This window comes from Liolophura sinensis, chromosome 4 (assembly GCF_032854445.1).
Source record: "Liolophura sinensis isolate JHLJ2023 chromosome 4, CUHK_Ljap_v2, whole genome shotgun sequence".
NCBI lineage: Eukaryota > Metazoa > Mollusca > Polyplacophora > Chitonida > Chitonidae > Liolophura > Liolophura sinensis.
This window is the reverse complement of record NC_088298.1, coordinates 11,362,523-11,384,349: the sequence shown is the minus strand read 5'-3', so window position 1 is coordinate 11,384,349 and position 21,827 is coordinate 11,362,523. Positions and strand designations below refer to the sequence as shown.

The window sequence follows — 21,827 nt, the reverse complement described above, 5'->3', positions numbered from 1 at the left end:
ACATATGCTACGTCTGTGGAGGAGTCAAGTATCACATAAATGCGGATTTGAAAGACCATTTAAAAAAGGTACATTTTTACCGATGGTAGGAATTATTTATTTGTCAGTTTATATTGTTTTAGCACCTAGTGTGTTCAGGTACCGTCACACCTTAAGGAATTGAAAAACCTAAGGTGGGAATCTCAGTGGGAATGTGGACATTTTTCGAAGGGGAACAGGGAATAGGAAATGCGGGAAGTTTCGGATGTTTAATAAGGACTGTTGGAATTTTAAAGCTTTGGAAAAGGATCTGTGTGGAAATTTTCCAATGTGTGTTAAAAAAAATAAGAGACGACATCTGGGTAAAGATTGTAGTACAATTTGGGAGTGGGGGTGGGTGGAAATTGAAAGTAGTCATCAAGAACATTTACATCAAGAAAAGTTCACTCATTTAGTATACAGGTGTAGGCAAGACCCACATATTTCAGCCAGGTGATATGTTACAGGAATTAAGGAACGCGACTGTAAATGAATGGGTAATGACCTTTTTGGAAATGGAATATTAAGTCACTGAATAATTTGACAACATTGGTGGAATAGCAGTTTTTGGAATTCTCGATTTTACCGTCATTGCATGTATTGTTCGCGGTAAAACTTTAAAAATCGTGTGGTGAGATGTGTCAGTCATTGATATGGATGTAATTGACAAACCAGGTTTAAGGTAACAACAGCACAGCGCATGAATTGCTTCTAGGAAAAGATTTCACATTTGGAGATCATAATTAGTCTTTCAAATACATTGATAAATGCTAGAACCCAGTCGATACCAACCCGCCTAATCAACATCACTTTAAGAACGTTTTGTGGAAGAACGTGATAACAGAAACCCGATGAGTTCAATGACCAGTTCTCATTATTTCGAAAACAGGACCACTTAATAGCTGACCTTCTGTCTTGCGAAACTGTAGGATCTTTGCAATGTCCAAAGTTTTGCACAACCATAAGTTGTTGTCCTATTCTGTGGGAGATTAAAAGATATCCTTAAGAAAATGGACGTTTTCACATAAGCCACACTGAACTAAACACAAACCTTCCATACAATAAAATTGCTTTCAATCAGAATTGATAATATGACTTTATCCTGAAACCAAGCATTAATTGTCATACAGAGACAGGAGCTGGAATAGGTTAAGCTGAACTCAGAGCGCAAGGTCACACAGGACTAGTACGGTATCAATCCACCGCCAGATCCAGAAGAAAAAAATTCCTACGCATGCACAGTGTAAAATATTGCTTAATATTTTGCTTAATTTACATGCTTAGTATTGCATAGTTGGACAAGATGAAACATTCGTTGCTCAAGATCACAAGAGAAAAACATTCGATGGGAAAAATGTATAGTTTTGCAAAGCTACTCCGGCTTGCAGCCCAACTGTTCAAACCTGTACAATTTGTTGACGACTTCTGTAAGTAACAACCCTTTTTCTAGGTCGTTCTACTCGGAGCGTTACGCGATAGTTCTAAAGCATATGAGCAAGCAGCCAATACACTATGCTTTTAACACAGCATCAGGTTGAAATGTAGACAGTCTGTGCCACACTACACTGGAAGAACTCTCATTGCAAAGGTTCACACCAGTTCTGTACGGTGTTGCCAGATGGACATGTAAACTCATAGCTCAATATCTCTAGACAATCAACAATGAAGGCAGGCTTGGTTTCAAGTCGCTCATCGATTGTGGTATTGTCCGCAGGTTGGTTTCATCATTTTCAGATGCCCACTCACGCTACTTAACAACGTCGTGAGAAAATAAGACCGTCTGTATATTAAAAAAAAGTTTTTCTCTGCAGATTGTGAGTCACAGTTTCTTTTGGTCAACATCGTTTGTCCAAACAACGACAACTTTATCGCATGAGAGCCTCTTTCTCGTCGTCCTCTGGTAATCTAGATCGATTGTAGGGTTTATCTTTGTAGATCTTCCAGAGATGTGCCAAAAGGTCAGCGGTCACCAGATCCGTGGAGTTCTTCGTCACTAAGCGCAGAACAAAGATACCATCATCTCTCAAGTAATGGTTGGCGAAATTCATGCAGAGCTTTTTGTCTTCACCTGTCTGGATGAGATCCAGAAGCTTCAGGTACCTTTTGCAATAGCGATTTTTGTTCTGGAGGAAAAAGACACGCCACAACCAGAAGATAAAACTGGCGATGGTAACCGTGGCAACCAACACCAACCAAAACCAGAAGAAGGCGAAGATCTTCTCGTTGAAGAGGTTGATGGGAAGAACGCACTGGACAGTGTAGCGAAGAAGGTTCTGGAGCTGTCGAATCTGGAAGTCGCACAAGGTCACACGCGGAAATCTTGGGGATTCTCTAAGATTGCCTTTCTCCGACAGGTAATTAATGACCTCGGCGCCGTACAGGTTGTACTCCATGGCGAGAAAAGCGTTGAGAAGGAAGAACTGGCCAATGACGTTCACGCAGAACAGGAGCTTTATGAACATGTAGAATCCTGTCAGGTACGTGCCGTCTTTCTTAGCACAGAAGAACATGCAGTATTTCGTCAGGCGTTGGCGCACGCGCACCACCACATTGTACTTGGTCTCGCGATTCGTCTCCAGCCACCGGTCCATGTAAATGGCGATGTGTTTGATGCACTTCTCGCGATCCTCGGGACTTCCCATCTGCGTGGCTTCGGCCAAGACCACGACCTTGTCTACGTTGACCCCTGATCCGTCGTTGAAGATGTTCCACAGAACATTCGGGAACTTAAACATGAGGGCCATGAACAGGAGAATGATGGGCACCCACTGGTAGTACTGCAGCTCCTGTTCTGTGCGCTCTGGGATGTGCACGGGGATCACCTCCTTCATGGGAATGTAGTACGTGTTGGACACCCAGCATATTGACTTCGTGTAGTCCACCCAGTGGTCCTTGAACTCAGCGGGCGCCCAGCAGTAAATCGGATTTCCCACAAACTGACTTGTGCTGACGAAAATGGCAAACAAGGCCAGCAGGAAGACGGTCCACAAGTGATTCAGGCGGTCAATCCAATCGTCGTTCGGCGTCCCTTTAAACTTGGACCAGGAGACATAGCCTCCGAAAAGGCCTCCTAACCTGCAATCATAAGAAAACAGAAGATTAACTGACGTACATTTGGATGCCATACCCATACCCCATGTTAACCAAAACATACTTTCAAATCAGCGTGTAGATAAGTTGTGGAAATGAATTTATTTATAACTTAAAAACTCAGAGATGACTTAGATCACAGAAAACCAAGCCATATTCTCTCTCCCTGTTACTCTACACGTTATTTCTCTTTCCTGTTAAACTATAAACAAAGGCTAAGATAACTCACTGTACACGTTATTTCTCTTTCCTGTTAAACCATAACAAAGGCTAAGATAACTCACTGTACACGTTATTTCTCTTTCCTATTAAACCATAACAAAGGCTAAGATAACCCACTGTACACGTTATTTCTCTTTCCTGTTAAACCATAACAAAGGCTAAGATAACTCACTGTACACGTTATTTCTGTTTCCTGTTGAATCATAACAAAGGCTAAGATAACTCACTCTACACGTCATTTCTCTTTTCTGTTAAACCATAACAAAGGCTAAGATAACTTAGTCTACACGTTATTTTCCTTTCCTGTTTGGTTTATTGCACAATGATCATGCACACAAGTTAATTACGATTTTTTGCAGGGTGATTCCTTGAATATTAATTCTAGCAGCTTGTAATGACTGCACGTGTATAATATTTATGTAGGCGATTGGCTGGACACTTGACAGCTTAGTTTGCTAATTAGATTAATACCGTTCTTCACCAGGACGCCAAATCTTTAATGTCCTTGCCAATAACTCACTGTCGTCCCTGCTCTGTTTTTTTTTTCTATGCTGCATGTCTTAATGATATTTGATGTAGAATTGTCTTTTCCCTTTCTTTTTGCTATTAGGCGAGTTTAATTTCGTTATTATTCGGCATTTTCGCCGCCCCATGTATACCTATTTATGGTCAGATTTGTTGCGGTTAGCCATCAAATTCTTCATTGTCTTAGACGGATAACAATAATAGATTCATGCTGAGTTAAAATAAAGGACATATCTATACATATACATTTGTTAATGAGTCATACGTATCTTAATTATTTTCATTCAAGTTGACACATTTACTTTATATTGCTTATTCCCCAGCGTACATATGGCTAAGCTCTTTGTTCGGCTTCCTGTATCAATTACATTTGCATAGTATGGGGCTTAATATACTTTTACGTGCTCCTTAAACATGTAACAAAAATGGCGACCATGAAGGCGTACATGCAAGCCTGCCCTTAACGCGGACACCTGCACGGCCCCAGCTGAAATGCGCATACATGTATGTACATAAACACAAATGCGGATTCTCATATAATACGTACAACAGGTTTCATACTGTGTGTATACCTGCTTTATTCGCTAGGGCACGTTTGTACTTTTCATCCATTTATGAATTCTGACTATGCAGAAAAGCACAAATCTACAGATTGTCTGACTGACAACCTGAGACGCGCGTGAAACAGGTCATGTCGTTACATGCAGGTCTACCTATGTAGGTAAAGCGTTCATAAAAGTCAATGTTTGCCGGAGGTGAAATCCACCCTGGCTGTGTCAGATTTGTTAGCATTGTATACAATTACTTACATCTACGTATATGTATGTTTTACATAGACATGCTCTACACGATACCCAGATATGCGTATGTAGGGCGATGTGTGTATGCTTAGCGTGGTTCAGATGTACCCATATTTACAGTATGGGAGACCGGCGGGCCATTTTAATAAACCTAGTAGACACGTATTGTCTTTTTTGTTGAGTGTGTCAGACTGATGTCAATTTCGTTCGATCTCTTGAGCAAGTTGGTATTGTAATTTTTGTTGAGAGTGTCAGATGGGAGCTTCATTCAATCTTCATTGGACCAGGGTAATTTACTGTGGAAAAGTTTTCACGAGTTTAAAATGAACCACCTGCGTGTTTGTGCGTCAAGCTGAAGAAAAATGCTCCAATGATAAGAGCTTCAAAAAATAATAATTAACATTTCAAACTAGCGCAACTGGCAATGTACCAAAAACTGATTCACTGACCGGTTCATAATTGATCGGTCGATTGTATTTAACACAGATGTATCGATTGCATTTTAGGGCACTAGGTGCATTCAGATCACGTGTTTCACAAACGCGAATGAACAGCGTGTAGAAAATAAACACGACGCGTCTGTACAACGCGTCATATTGGTTTTAGTCCTTGACATCTTCGTGTTTTATTACTTCGTTTTCTGAGGGAAAAGTATTACAATTTTAAATGTATAATTGTGCTTTCTTCCCTCAAAAGGATCTACTGCATATGTTTGTACTGAACAGCCTTTCATATATTGTACGACACTTTCCTTGTGCATTTGACAGTATTCAGATTTAGTACATGTATCAACAATATAAAGGCCTTTATATGTAACGAGCGATAAGTCGTCAGCCGTATGCATGTCCTATATGGCATGTAAATGCTCGTCATTCAGCATTAGCTTAAAACGATTCTCTTTGTGCTTTTATACGTAAAATATCACGGTTTGTGCATTTTTAAGTTAGATTAAGCTGAAATAAGCCGAGTGCGTGGATAAATAGAATATAGACGTGGTCTTCTGAGATGTGCACTGCGTTAAAACGCACAAACTTGGTGCCAGAAGTAAGGAGCGTGAACTTTTACACATCCGCTGGCGCAATATCATTTGACCCAAGATAATATACATATGCATCAGTGCATACTGTTGAGCATGGCCATACGGCCTACCCGTACGAATCTGCATACAAACATGCATTATTAAATTCCACTAACAGAGGGCATGTCCCAACACATATACGTATCCAACGTAAAAAAAAAACAGAGAAGCGACGATCGTGTGTAATCGTTGGCGAATGGTCACATACGGTCAGAGTTCACCTCAGTTAAGATTCTTTTCTAATTTAGCAAGGGGAGCTCAACACAAGCGCCGATTACTGGTGGTAGTTGTATTTTAGCACATCCAGCCAATTTTAACCTACTACACTAATAGCAGACGTTTTGTGTCATGATTTGACAGTTTAATAATCTGTTGCCATTGGATAGATATGTCATCAGCTGAAAATTTTTCTTCCGGGTACCTTTGCACCAGCTGAGTTTCTAAAACCCGAGTTATTGCCCTTGGCGAGAATATGGCTGATGTATTTCCCAGAGTCGCTATCTCCGTGTTGATTCACAGTGGTCACTATTTTAACATGACATGACCTTGACATAATACCATACACATTGTGCTGTGACAGTCAACAGTCAAGATAACACCCACATTATCTTTCTGATTGTTCAAACATGCACGTTTACTAGTCTAGGCAAGTTGTGCTATATTTGACATAAATCCACTCTACGTAGCGTAATGCCTGTGTCATTTCATCTGGGTAGCGGTTGTTATTTACCAAGGGTTATAAAAGGGTGCAAAGGTTATGCCCAGATTGCTAAGTTGGTCTAAATGTCCTTCTCTTTGTCGGTGACCCTCGTGAGGTCACTGGCGAGGTTCCCAGAGATAAGGGGATAAACTGTTATAAACCAGTTGACATTACGGAGGAAGACAGCTACGCAAGCACAAACGGACCACAATGACAACAATTCAAAGATGAAAACTTGAAATGACATATTATGGCGATAAATTGCGTACATAGCCTTTTTGACTCTCTTTTCTGAACATTCAAACACTGCAAAGTCGTATGCCAAGATATTTCCAAAGAAAACCTAAAAATGATCTTTGTTGGCTGGATTAAGAAATTAAGTTCAAATAGACACAAAAATCGTGATAAAAGTTCCAATATTCATATGTCGTGCATTGTAAATGTAACTTCACTTGTTTAGATTTGGTCTTACTTTACCAGCTGTATAAATCAGTGACTGTGTGTAAAACTTTGTCCTTTTCATATCATTTTTCATATCATTTCTTCATAATATTAAGAGCCGTCCTCCCAGCTGGTATTCCGGGAAGAACATGTCCTTCGCAGATTATATACATATATACCTTGTAAACTATGAACTATTATGTACTCCAAGTTGGAAAACGTGTGTCTAGAGCTCGGAGATTATAAAGGGCATTGCTAATAAACTCAGGGGCGTCCGTGGCTCAGTTGGTTAGCGCGCTAGCGCAGCGTAATGACCCAGGAGTCTCTCACCAATGCGGCCGCTGTGAGTTCAAGTCCAGCTCATACTGGCTTCCTCTCCGGCCGTACGTGGGAAGGTCTTTCAGCAACTTGCGGATGGTCGTGGGTTTCCCCCGGGCTCTGCCCGGTTTCCACCCACCTTAATGCTGGTCGCCGTCGTATAAGTGAAATATTCTTGAGTACGGCGTAAAACACCAATCAAATAAATAAATAAATTAATTTGGTAATAAATTAAAACTATAAGATGGTTTACAATCTTTGAGGTAAGCTTGCGTATATTGCTCACTGTATGGCCTCTTTCCAGCTTGTGACCACTCCAACAATAGACACCCATTGGGCAATACACAATCTTACGTCAAAGATGGCTATCATTGCAAACCGCCTATAGTCAAATCGATTTGGTCAATTAACAGCCTAAACTTACTATTCTTTGCATCTTAATTTGGAAGTCGTCAATTATAATCACTTCACATGATATAAATATTGCCATAAGACTGAGCACTGGTTGTATATATATAGGTATATATAAGGGTGTGTATTTTAGATATTTACATTGCGTCAGCTAATTGCCATCAACACATCACTGGCACAGAGTTAGCTGTACAGTCATTATCAAGAGTGTCATCTATTTAGCTATAGGCGTCGGAATCAAAATGCCGTACATCCGTATTTAAACGCAATGAGTACGTTATGCGGATTATCTTAGTATACGCCTGAAACAGGCATGATTGCAATCATTGTGCAAACTTTCCTAGCTTTAGGCTCGCTCAAAATTAGCACTTGGTAGAAGTGTTGTATTAAGCAACCTTTTGACAACGAGAGCTTCAGTCTTAACAGTTAATTAGCCGTGTAACGCAGATATTAACACTAATTTGATAGATGCATTTCAACGGCTGGGAGAAAATCTGGTTTGCAATGTATAGATGGTGAATGCGCGGTGCAAATGATTGCCTGGCCGCGTCCTTGAGTTACTGCATGGCTATGTGATAGAATGACTTTTTTTCTTAACTGCATGACTGATTAATTCGTATAACTATTTAGTGACTGATTCGTTGATTTAGCTCATTACTGTCATGATTTTATTTCAGCCCTCCATTACAATCACTCATTTGATTGATACCTGATTAATTGATTGACCTAACTCGCTTACTCAGTCAGTTAAGCACTTCTACAAATATTCGAAACTGAAATGTACAGCTGTGCTCGTGTATACGTTATCCGTGGACGTCTGTTTACCCATCCAGGTATTATATCAGAGTACTGCATTACTCTATGACCTAGTTTATTTCAAATTGTCCCAGGCTTGGTATATAATTTAACATCATAGCGAGAACGTACCCTTCTCACTGGGCCTGTTTGTTCAATGGTTTATCGATAAGTCAGGTTTAAATCTAAATAGTAGCCTTGACGTTATATAAAAGAATTACCGATATAGTCCAGACCAAAGTTAATACAGAGCTTAAATACCGAAGTCCTTCAGAACAGCTGGGCCCTGAGAACGGATGGGACTGACAGTGTAGGTGCCGAGGGCTTGTGGGGGTCATGTAATATCGCACTCTTAACAAAGAGGAGACAACCCCTTTCGATTGGTATGCCACTACCGCTGTAACATGCCTCTTGCTTGTCGTATCAAAGAGTTAAATCCTGTCATTGACAGTCCACTATAAGCAATAGCAAACTCCACTAAACCCACCAATGACAACAAAGCCTTCTCGAGAAAGACAAAAATCCACAGCAACAGCAAAACAGCAAAACCCTCTGTAACTATCAAACCCACGCATTGACAGTAAAAGTGAACATGGGCAAAAAACATTATAGCTAAATTGACCCTCCAGATAGCAGAAAAACTTCCACACTAACAGTAAAACCCACTCGAAAACAGCAATATCCGCTCAGTAGGAACAACAACAGCAAAAATGCACCGAACGGCATAGTCCACTCAACAGTGGTGGTAAACTCACTCAATGACAACAAATTGCGCCCTGCAATACCCAAACTCACAAACTGGCAGCAAGAACTGCTCAGTAACAGCCAGATTTACTCCCACTGACAGCAAAACCCACTTCCAAAAGCAACAAAGGGCACAAATCCCCGTGTAAACGAGAAGCTAAGCGACGAGTGACACAAGTAGGCCGGCATTATTCAGAACGAGATGCCTGCGGTTTTCTGTGATGTTGGAAACGCCACAGTCGATGGATTCGTCAAACAAACCATGTCAGGTCAGAAAAAAAAATAAACATAATGTCTTTGTCTCGTTATGGCTGTCTCTCTGTGTCGAAATACAAACACCTAAAATGAATTTTGGTATAAATTTAAAACAGGTCGCCATCTATAAACGTTCGTCAACAGAAAATGATGCTAGAATGTAGTCTGTTATTATAACACAATTTTCTGTCATATTCAACATAATAACCTGCTAGTCTAACAGAATCTTTGTGTTGACAATATAATATGAATGTTATATTTAACAGAACAATCTGTTGTAATAACAGAAAACTTATTTTAGCATCACTCAGACAACAGACTGTTAGAATCTACCCATTAATTTTTTAGTGTATTGCACACTCGGTCTCCCCACATCAGAAGCCTGCCAACATTAGAATTTTCACGCGTTACTGTTTCGGATGAAATAAAATAAAAAAATCAGAATTGTATATGGCAATCAAGCTGGTTACCTCTAAAACATAACGTTGGCAAGTATAGACATCCTCCGCGTAAACAAAACAAAACTGATACCAACAGAATCAACCCAAACCAACATGCACCTTGAAATCAGAGCTTTTCACCTTCTGTCAACCCAGAGAATTCAGCTAAACTGATTTCACCCCATTAAAAACCCAGTGTGAAACTGTCATGTTTTACTCCTGATTCATATTTTCAAGAGGGAGAGACAGCTGGTCTTATTGGCTAAGATGTCTGACGTCAAAGAAAATACGTAGCAGATTTCAATGTTTCTGCCCTCCAACGCTAAATGTAAATGGCGTTTCATACTTTAGAAAAAAAGATAATATAATTAAAAGTAAATACATACACATCAAGGCCCATGTCTGTTGTAATGACCTCGCCTCTTTAGAGGGCCTATGTCACAATGTAAGTCCAGTCTGAGGAACAAGACGTCCAGAGTGGGCATCTAAACTTGTTCCAACTGGACAACCACTACAATGGTCACCCTTACTGAACAGCCACGGGTATTATTATGTGCCTCAGAATGACCAAATCAGGCTTGTTTTGAAAGGTAAGACCCGAGACTGGATTTTAACACTATACCCAGGCTGCGTGGCTTCACCTATATTGGACTACACAGTTCAAGCTCTCAGTGGTTTATACATGTCGATAAACAGCTGGGTTTATAGCGTGTTGGGTATAATACAATCGACCGGCACAATGGCGGCTTGATTGTCGTGTAATCCTGACGAGTTAATCCTATAATCCTTAAGGACCATACCGTTATGTCACTTAATTTTGCCCACCCACTGCAAATGCTCGAGCGAATGTCATTAACAAATACTCTGGCTTGGAAATCGGAAATATGGCTTCCAGTTCTAAACAAATTCTTTTTTTAACTGCATGATAGAAGGAAAACGTCAGGATAGGCTTTGATCAACAGTTGCACCCTCTACCCCCACCCCCTTTAAAAAGCAATGCATACATGCAAGCAAATTTACTGGTATGTTTAATCATAGAGGGCACTGCTGCATTATGAGCTAAATGATTAACTTCCCTTTGTATAAGGCGCGAGAACCCCATTGCAGAAGCCTGTATGGACCTTTCTCACCTCCGGCTAGAGTTAAGCAATGTCATTTAGTTCGCACATATCCGGGTCTGACATTACATGCAACTTCTTGTAAATTCACGAGGCAACTGTGAACCGACTGACGGTGCATTTGGGTAGAGTATTGGGTTTAAAAGAAGAGTGACTGTTTTTTGGGCTAAATATCGGAGTTGTAGAATAGCTGGACAACTAACTATGATAGAATAGCTGCGGTCTGACTGCATTCCTACCCCCTTAACTGCCCATGTAACTGCTCGACCGATATATTGTTTGTCTAGACAACTGCCATGTAACTGATCGACCGATAGATTGTTTTTTTAAACAACTGCCATGTAACTGCTCGACTGATTGATTGTTTGTCTAGACGACTGCCATGTAGCTGCTCGACATATCGATTTTTTGTCTAGATGACTGCCAAGTAACTGCTCGACTGACTGATTGTTTGTATAGACGACTGCCATTAACTGCTCAACGGATTGATTGTTTGTCTAGACGACTGCAATGTAACTGTTCGACGGATTGACTGTCCGTCTAGACGAATGCCAAGTAACTGCTCGATGGATTGATTGTTTGTCTAGACAACTGCCATGTAGCTGCTCGACGGATTGATTGTTTAGCTGTCTAACTCACTAACTGATTTGAATTATGCTCCAAAGGCTAACTGACAGACTGATTGATTGATTGAGTAGCAGACTGACTAATATACATGGATTATTGGCTATTTGGTAGATTGTTTAACTGACTAAATGACTGGTGTACTGGTTGCCTGATTGAGCGGATTCCTGTCTGATCTGCTTTGCCGACTGGATGGATACCTTACTCACCGAGAGTATGATTGACTAACTGACTGGTTTACTGATTAGCGCACGGAACCCATGAAAATACTCCACGTCTTTAATTATATCCATACACGTGCCATTTGGACAGGCATTTTTATCGTTGATCACAAAGCTGACTAGTCACACAAATCAGTTCAAATTTGAATTACCGATTATACGGCTAGTTTTTACGTCACAGTAACAGCATTGGGGCCATACCAGGGTAACGTGTAGATCAGATACATAATCGACGTGCCTCGAAAGTGTATCGTGTTTGTCTATCCGTCAAAACTATGGAACAAAAAATTCTATCTGTATGTGAGCGCTACCCATATTGACAACTCCTACAGCCACATTAAATGTGTTCTCTCTCATACACAACTTGTCGGCTATTTACTTACACGCCCTCTCCCATGGCCAATCTTGATCACTCTTCTTTCAAAACTGGTAGAAAATCCAGGTAAACGACTAGCGCAGAAGTGGCTGGGAGCTACCTCTCTCTGATCTGCTTTGCCGACTGGATGGATACCTTACTCACCGAGAGTATGATTGACTAACTGACTGGTTTACTGATTAGCGCACGGAACCCATGAAAATACTCCACGTCTTTAATTATATCCATACACGTGCCATTTGGACAAGCATTTTTATCGTTGATCACAAAGCTGACTAGTCACACAAATCAGTTCAAATTTGAATGACCGATTATACGGCTAGTTTTTACGTCACAGTAACAGCATTGGGGCCATACCAGGGTAACGTGTAGATCAGACACATAATCGACGTGCCTCGAAAGTGTATCGTGTTTGTCTATCCGTCAAAACTATGGAACAAAAAATTCTATCTGTATGTGAGCGCTACCCATATTGACAACTCCTACAGCCACATTAAATGTGTTCTCTCTCATACACAACTTGTCGGCTTTTTACTTACACGCCCTCTCCCATGGCCAATCTTGATCACTCTTCTTTCAAAACTGGTAGAAAATCCAGGTAAACGACTAGCGCAGAAGTGGCTGGGAGCTACCTCTCTCCTTTCTGTTCTATGTCGCAATGACAGGCAATGGTCTGGTTAAGGTGTATGTGTACACACTTACAAGGATACCGGCCAGATATAGGTCAGTTAGTGTGATATCACAAGAAGACAGCGTATCTATTTCGTCTAGGTGGAAAGTGAAACTACTCTGCAGATTTTTTCAAAAAGGCAAAATTTCACTGACATGTAACAAAACATTCCATTAATGAATCCATGCTTGAAACAAGAAATGTTTCACTTTAACTCTACCATGTTATACACCTTTGTGTAACAGAAAAAAAAGGAGTAAAGTTATAATATTACTAATATTACACGCTAGAAGGCAGTGGAATACGTCTGAAAGAATTCTCAGCTGAGCAGTTACTGGTCAGTTGGATAACAATAATGCCAATTATGAGCTATTAAATGGACATCACGGGTCAATAATTCCAAATTGCCACCCTTGACATAAATAACCTGGGCAAATGATTTCAGTCTGAAAACCATTAAATGGACACGTTGGATCAAAAATTTCATTTTGACAACCATTAAATAAACACGTTAGACCAATGATTTTCCTTTCGACAACCATTAAATACACACGTTAGATCAAGGATTCCATTTTGGCAAACATTAACATCCTAAATCAGTAATTCCTGTTCACAACATAATAAACATCGTGGATCAGTAAGCCGTATTCTCAAACAGAGTAATAAACATCGTGGATCTGTAAGCCGTATTCTCAAACAGAGTAATAAACATCGTGGATCAGTAAGCCGTATTCTCAAACAGAGTAATAAACATCGTGGATCTGTAAGCCGCATTCTCAAACAGAGTAATAAACATCGTGGATCAGTAAGCCGTATTCTCAAACAGACTAATAAACATCGTGGATCAGTAAGCCGTATTCTCAAACAGAGTAATAAACATCGTGGATCCGTAATCTCAAACAGAGTAATAAAAATCGTGGACCGGTAATCCTTGTTTCCAATACACTAATAAACATCGTGGATCGGTAATTCCTGTCCCCAACAGAATAATAAACAAATATGGGCATCGTTGACAAGTAAATTCCCATCAGTACAACAAGCATCGTGAATCAATATTCCTCTCGGACAGTCGATAAATGAACACGGTGAACCAAACATCCTCGTTTTCAGACATTGAATGCTCCAAGAAATAAGACATTCTGGAGCGATATTGCCATGGGGTAGGTATTTAGAAGTCGCCGTCCTCATCGCTGGAGTAATCCACCTGTCGTTGGTTTTAAATTGACTTATGCAAGTTAAACTTCAGATCGTACAGGTATTTGCGGTGGAATTTTCTTAATTACTTCACAGAGAGGAACATGAATCGCGATCAAGGAAATGATTACGGCTGGTGCAGATATCGTCAGTATTGCACATTTTAATCTATTAGCAGCAAAGTACACAGATAAATACAAAAAACAAAATCATTGAGAAGACACCTACCGACGCCATAGAAATGTCACTTGATCAATCATGATCACGCGGACGCCATTGTAACCCGTTCACTAGTAACTGGTGTTTGGATTTAAACATTTCCAATCACGTGAAAATCATCAAATAGCTAAGGACAGCAAAGGCTATATACTGACCAAAAACAAACTTGACCATGCCGTAAACTTTGTGACTAGATTAAACAATGATTAATTCAGTGGTCTCAAACTTAATCTGTATGGGGTGTAGAAAAGCCCGACTCCCTGCATCCAATGACCTCATCCTTGAGCCAACAGGTGTCTTGTAAAAGCAACAGGGCTACCAGGCGGACTTCCCTATTACGGAATATTACTTACGGCCCTTTGTATTCCTCTTCCCTCATTGTCAACTAGGTATAATCCTGGTAGACGTCGGTCACGTAAAACTTTCTAATATCCCTGCGACGCGATCCGGCCCGAGAGTGATTGTCTAATCATTACCCAGAAAACCGTCTGATAGATTCATAAGTAGGTTGAGTTGTGCTATTTTTAATCATGATGTTAAACAATGGTTCAAAATCGAAACAAACTAATTATAGGTTACAGGCCTACTCGGTTTTGAGACTTCAAACTACGTGAAAGTTCATTATTTGTTTTTGTTAAAGATGCTAATAATAATGTTTGTGGCAATTACCAAACACAGAATCGGACAGAGTTCTACTGGAAGGAAAGAAACAACCGATTGCACGACTACATGTTTAATCAGAAAACCCCACCCTTCGAACTATCTATGCCTCTGCTGAAACAAACTGCAAATCTTCATTCTGTGACGTAGAAAGAGCCAATTAACATAATCCAGACTGACCCATTGAAACGACCGAATTGTAAGCTGTGACAGATTGTTGTTGTTGTTGTTGTTGTTGTAAAGCTATGACATGTCACATTGCCCTCAAGTAAAACCACTGACCATAAAAAAAATATCTTATTCCCAAATAGGGACCCTATAAAGGAAAAGACAGTAAAGGGTTAATTCGGTATACTTCAAAGGCAATTGCATATAGGTTTTTTTTTTCAAATATGACATTTTTTCCACAAACATGCGAAAGTTGAGAAGACGACACGATCCCGTGAATCATGTCCAATCAACGTGACGCATTAAGCTCGGCATGCGCGAGAGTTTAAGATCCAACTCGACTCAACTCTACTGTTGCGTCGGCTCCTAAGCGTGTATGCGAAAAAACAATGCGACTAGACTGGAGTTGTACTCTAGCCGTTACGTGTATGCCAAGTAAACTTCAAGCTGTAAGGCCATCAACGACTGAAACCAACTGCGCACGAGCTGGGTTCAATGGCGTCTTAAACCTTCGAGTGTGCAGAGCTTTAAGTTTCAACAGGCGTACACGTAACGACTGGAATGCAACTCCATTTGTGTCTCGTCCTTAACTGACGCAATGGCTGAGTTGAGTTGCGTTTGAATCCTGAGTTCTGGTGTATGCCGTGCTTAAGCGTGCAATGCCCATGGCAGGAAGTGACGTAATCGTTGCCGTCATACTGTTTTGTGTGTTACGAAAGTATTACAGCACAGTAACCTCTGAAGTGAACGAAATGATCAGGATGTAATTCCGAGAGTAAGATCTGAAGTGAACGAAATGGCTGGAATGTAATTCCGAGAGAAAGATCTGAAGTGAACGAAATGATCGGGATGTACTTCCAAGAGTAAGATCTGAAGTGAACGAAATGATGTAATTCCAAGGGTAAGATCTGAAGTGAACGAAATGATTGGGATGTAATTCCGAGGGTAAGATCTGAAGTGAACGAAATGACTGGGACGTAATTCCGGGGGTAAGATCTGAAGTGAACGAAATGATTGGGATGTAATTCCGAGAGTCAGATCTGAAGTGAACGAAATGACTGGGACGTAATTCCGAGAGTAAGATCTGAAGTGAACGAAATGATTGGGATGTAAATATAAGCGTCAAGCCCGACATTCATATACCATTCGTAGTCCGTAATGGGCGTTCCAAGTCGATAATCGTAAGATCCATTTCCAAAACAATGTTAAACACTAACTCCCAAAGACAAAGGTATGTAAGAAATTATACAAATAAGAAATAAATCCGGTAACACACAAGAGAGAAGCGATCATCAGTTTTCAATGATGCCGGGCAGACAATGAATATTCCAGGCATGAATTCCATATCAAAGTTCAAATTCGTAGTCCGTGAATGAGTTCCATGTCAAATAGCAATTAAACAAGTATCTTAGTCGCGCTTTGATTGTAACTGTTCATAAAGGCATCATGCTGATGTAATGAGCATGGCTACCTTTACGGCCCCTGGCCCCAGGTTATGCAGTATTAGATACAGTTTGAAAATGACGAGCGTTACATACCCTAACCGACCAGACTGTGATTCAAAAGTAACGGACGATAACGTCTTTCCTGTTAATATGTAAAGATCTCATGCTACAAGAGGCGCCATCTATGATGTTACACATTCCGAGGGTAAGATCTGAAGTGAACGAAATGACTGGGATGTAATTCCAAGAGTAAGATCTGAAGTGAACGAAATGATTGGGATGTAATTCCAAGAGTAAGATTTGAAGTAAACGAAATGACTGGGACGTAATTCCGAGGTTAAGATCTGAAGTGAACGAAATGACTGGGATGTAATTCCAAGGGTAAGATCTGAAGTGAACGAAATGACTGGGACGTAATTCCGAGGGTAAGATTTGAAGTGAACGAAATGACTGGGATGTAATTCCGAGGGTAAGATCTGAAGTGAACGAAATGACTGGGACGTAATTCCGAGGGTAAGATCTGAAGTGAACGAAATGACTGGGATGTACTTCCAAGAGTAAGATCTGAAGTGAACGAAATGATGTAATTCCGAGAGTAAGATCTGAAGTGAACGAAATGACTGGGATGTAATTCCGAGGGTAAGATCTGAAGTGAACGAAATGACTGGGATGTAATACCGAAGGTAACATCTGAAGTGAACGAAATGATCGGGATGTGAACCAGCACTTGTGAGGAACTTGTCTGCCAAAAGAGAAACATCCAGAAGCGATATCACTAATCAGTTCATAATTTCACAGAAGAAAATAACTTTTCACATCATTTCTTGGACGCTACAATAGTTCAGCTGTAGCCCTGAGATTATTCCTGGCTCACAGTTGTTGTTTCGCGCTAATGCGCTATCTTTTCGTCCCAGAATATGAAGAAACGTCAAAAAAGTCGTGTGAAATCTGAACACAGCTTTTGCGCCAGCAGTAGAGATTAAATTTCGCATATTGTTCACAAAACTCTCTACACAAAAACCGCACGCTAGGTAATATGATCAAAGCTTAACAGTAAACGACCGGCCCGGATAGCACAGTTGGTAGAGCGTCCGCTTCGGGACCAGTAGATCCTTGATCGAGTCACACCTAAGACTTTAAAAGAGGAAGTTGTAACTTCCTCGCTTGGCGTTCAGCATGAAGGGGATAGTGCAACCCGTATCAGTATCAGTAATGGCGAGGCGGTGGAAATCCGTCCTGCTACAAGGAGGCACATTACGCGTACATGCACCCTAAGGATTCCTTCGTCGTCATATGACTGAAAAATTGTTGAGTACGACGTTAAACCCCAATCACTCACTCACTTAACTGTAAACATGATATAACGGTTTTTCGACTTACGTAATTCATGGCCTGCATTTAAATCAAAGATAACTGTTACAAGGTAAGGGGCGTAACTCTCAAATGATAACATCAATTTGTTTTTGGTTGTTGATGATGCTAACGGTGAATTTTATTCGACCAGGACGTGTCTTTTTGTTACATGCACGTCAGCGAATTGGTCGTGTATAGTACAGCGTCAAAAAACAATTCAACTAAAAATTATCGTAGATATGTATAACAAACATGTACATCTCACTGTTGGCTGTGGGCGAGGAAGTTGTGCGAGCAACCCGCAGATGGTTGTGTGTTTCCCCGGAGTTCTGCCCGGTTTCCTTCCACCATAATGCTGGCCGCTGACGTACAAGTGAAATATTCTTGAGCACAGCGTAAAACACCAATTAAATAAATAATAACGGAGTAACAGCACCGATAAAATAGATAAATGTTTCAACAGTTAATCGCCATTGTCGTATGATACGTGAAATACTGAGTGCGGCGTAAAAACACCAATCAAATAGATAAATCAATCAAAACGTTGATCACACTCAACTTTACTCGCTCTTCTTTCGCCAAAGACATTTTATCTTTGTTTATCAGTTGAAGTTTCTGTTCTAGTTCCGTTGAACAATTTTCCCCTTTAAATTCAAGGTATACACGTGTGTGTCTAACACATACGGCTCTTGAGAGTCCCACACGTAGAGAGCCTCTATAAAGGTGATTTCCTCAGACAGTCCCATATGTTGAGATCCGATATAAGTGTAACTTTTCCTCTTATGTATCTATGTATGTATACATATGCCTGTATGCCTGTATGCATGTATGCATGTATGCATGTATGTATGTATGTATGCCTGTATGCTTTTAACGTCGAACAACACTTTTTCAGTCATATGACGCCAAAGAGTCATTATAGGCATGTGCACATTGTGTTTTTTTGTGACAGGGCGAGTCCATGCCGCCAACGAAGTATCATGACGAGGGCACCTGACATAACACCCACAAGCAATACATTATACTGACATCGGTCCAACCAGTACTGTTTACTTGCTCTGACCTCCCAGTGCTGAGCGCCATGCGAGACAGCAACAAGTACCATTTTCAATACTTTGGGAAAACGCGTCCCGTTGGGGGCCTCTCCAAACGTGACGTTTTCCTCGTAGTAACCCTCTATAAGCGTGGCATTTTCTCTTGAGCTCCCCTTCATAGAGACCCTCTAGAAACGTGACATTTTCTGATCCGACAAACACTTCACAGACAGAACGTTTTTTACGGGTTTGCTCAAACATAGCATGTCTCAAGTTCAGGACGATTTTCTTTGCTGTTCAGTTGAACAGAATACTTTCTCAATGAACATTTTTTACTTTATAGAAAGTTCAGCTCATTTCGCACATGTAACTTTTGTTCTTTAGAATATCCAAGAGTATTTCAATTATATGTACACGGCGAAGGTAACATTCAAAACCGGCAAAAATCCAGGGAAATCACTGCGCGCTATAAGCAATTGCGTACATGTGTTATCCACCTAATTGGGTGGATTTCTGGGAGAGATAATTTCCAATCTATGAGAATAATATCTCCCGCTGCCAGGTGTTGGTCGGCCCGGTGTTAGTATCCTGTGTCTGGGTGTCTGGTGTAATGGGATAAGCCAGATGCTGGTCGGCCCGGTGTTAGTATTCCGTGACTGGGTGCCTGGTGTAATGGGATAGGCCATGCCCGGTGTTAGTATCCAGTGTCTGGGTGTCTGGTGTAATGAGAAAGGCCAGGTGCTGGGCGGTCTGGTGTTGGTATCCTGTGACTTGCTGCCTGGTGTCATGGGATAGGCCAGGTGCTGGTCGGCCCGGTGTTAGTTTCCTGTGTCTGGGTGTCTGATGTAATGGGATAAGCCAGATGCTGGTCGGCCCGGTGTTAGAATCCTGTGTTTGGGTGTCTGGTGTCTTCGCCAGAATGTTCCAGTGATGCAGCACTATATATGTGCCTTTAACGGAAATGACAAATACAGCTACACGAGGAAATACTGTTTTGTGCGACAGTTTCTTCCAGCCTGTGCCCTATTTTCCTCTTTTGATTGCAAATGATATTGCCAGCACAAATGCTCTTTGGGCAAACACCAATTACACGGCTCAACAGAGTACATGCTTATTCAAGGTTGTCTGTTGTATACATGCATGGTTTGGTTGTCCGTTTCACGAATAACACGGCTTAATCATTTATTTATCTTTTTTAATTTGTGTTTTACGCCGTACTCAAGAATATGGGTTAATCATTGTTTCAGTAGTATTAAAACGATGTCCTTGAAGAAGGTCGGTCTGGTCCAAAAATCATTCCAAAGACACCAGATATGATACCTCAAGCAGTCTGGTTCACTGATACGGACCAGTTTCCATTGCCACACTAAATTATGATACCGAAGACACCAGTAATGACACTCCAAGCAGCCTCAGTATGGCTCACTCCATTACCGGGCGGTCCCCAACGCCTCACTAAAGTATGATATCAGAAACATTAGACATGACACCCCAAGCACCCACAGCATAACCTGCTGACACTGGTCTGGTATCAGTACTATTGTTATTCCTTGATAGTATTTCATTTAATTATAATGTCAAAGACACTAGACGTGACACCCTGTACGGTCACGATATAGCCAGCTGACACCGGCTCCATTAACTGTTGTGTTTTTCAATCAAATTCTTGTTTATTACGGATCGACTGGTGTTTCGTAAAGAAGCTTGCCTTAGTCACACGCTTGCATTATAGAATTATCTGAAAAATCTAGTGCAGGTAATATATTCTTACTTGGTATAGATAAAAAGGCTTTTTAGGTCATTGTCGTTGTTGTTAATGTTTATTAGTGTTACTCGTGTTATAATCGGCAAGCTATAAATTATAGAGTTGCAATGACTATGCCCAAAGAAGTATTACGTCATTGCTTAGGCTGGTGATATTTGTTTGTAATATTTGTGTAGACAGGTTAGATGAAAACAATATAGTTCCACAATAACAACTACAGCAAGTAGGGCAAGTTAGAACATATCTGAATCAATGTGAGCGGAATGTGAATAAATATAAATGGAATGAAAACAATTTCCAATGGATAAGAACCTGACTGACTGATGGATCGATCAGTTGATTGATTAATTGATAGATTGATTCTGAACAGATCAAAAGTTGCGGTGAAACTGCAATTGCATTTCATCCGCACCAGTTTATACACTGGTCCCATGCACTGCATTCAAATGATTGTAGAGGTTACCTTTATGATAAGGAACTAGAAAAAAGATTAACGTCTTTTAAAATTAAAAATAAAATTGAGAACTTTAAGGCACAGGATTCGAACTTTCAGGCGCCAGATTTCACCTTGAGCTCATTGACCATATATACATATATCTTGATTTACACAATGGATGACGTCCCCACGTGTTTCCTTGGCGGCTGACATTCGAAGGGTGCATGTAAATCCATCACCTGAACTTTTGACAGGAGAGGACACAGCATGAAACTAGCTGTCAAGACTCAACATGGCGGCCGTCAAAACAATGTACCTGACTACAGGTGGGCTAATTGATTCCATTCAAAGTTCACTTTATTAAGTTCATTTTCAAGGGGATGGATACTGATAAAGGTATACTTACATCGACATCCTGTGGGTGGGTAGTCCTAGGTCTCGTAACGATTGTGGGGCGACGTTTTGGGGTCAAACTCTGTGATAACAAGGAGTGCGACTTCTCCGATTTCCCTTATGTTCTTTAAACCGTCCACAGCGTAGATTCTTATACACCAGGTACATGTAAGCTGGTCGACGGCTCGAGACGAATGAACCCACGTGACGACACGCCCATTCTCTTACGGTCGGCTGATTGACATGCGTCAGTTCACGCCCCCTGGCCAAATAAAGAAGCTCTAAAGACAATGTTATTTGTAGTCTTCACAACT

The 21,827-nt window shown here is 40.7% G+C and overlaps 1 protein-coding gene across 2 annotated transcripts; it reads right to left on the bottom strand.

The window, feature by feature from the left end:
• Nucleotides 1-314: 314 nt before the first annotated feature.
• On the bottom strand, nucleotides 315-21,724 carry LOC135464683 (innexin unc-9-like). 2 transcript variants are annotated; one of them, XM_064742175.1, is made up of 2 exons: nucleotides 21,527-21,724; nucleotides 315-3,093 (listed from the first exon to the last, which is right to left on the bottom strand). In XM_064742175.1, exons 1-2 carry the CDS (start codon nucleotides 21,532-21,534, stop codon nucleotides 1,884-1,886), a joined length of 1,218 nt encoding a protein of 405 aa, XP_064598245.1. In that variant the 5' UTR covers nucleotides 21,535-21,724; the 3' UTR covers nucleotides 315-1,883. The 2 variants fall into 2 exon arrangements, with proteins under 2 accessions (XP_064598245.1, XP_064598244.1); XM_064742174.1 differs by lacking the exon at nucleotides 21,527-21,724 and adding an exon at nucleotides 12,184-12,309.
• Between the last annotated feature and the right edge of the window lie 103 nt (nucleotides 21,725-21,827).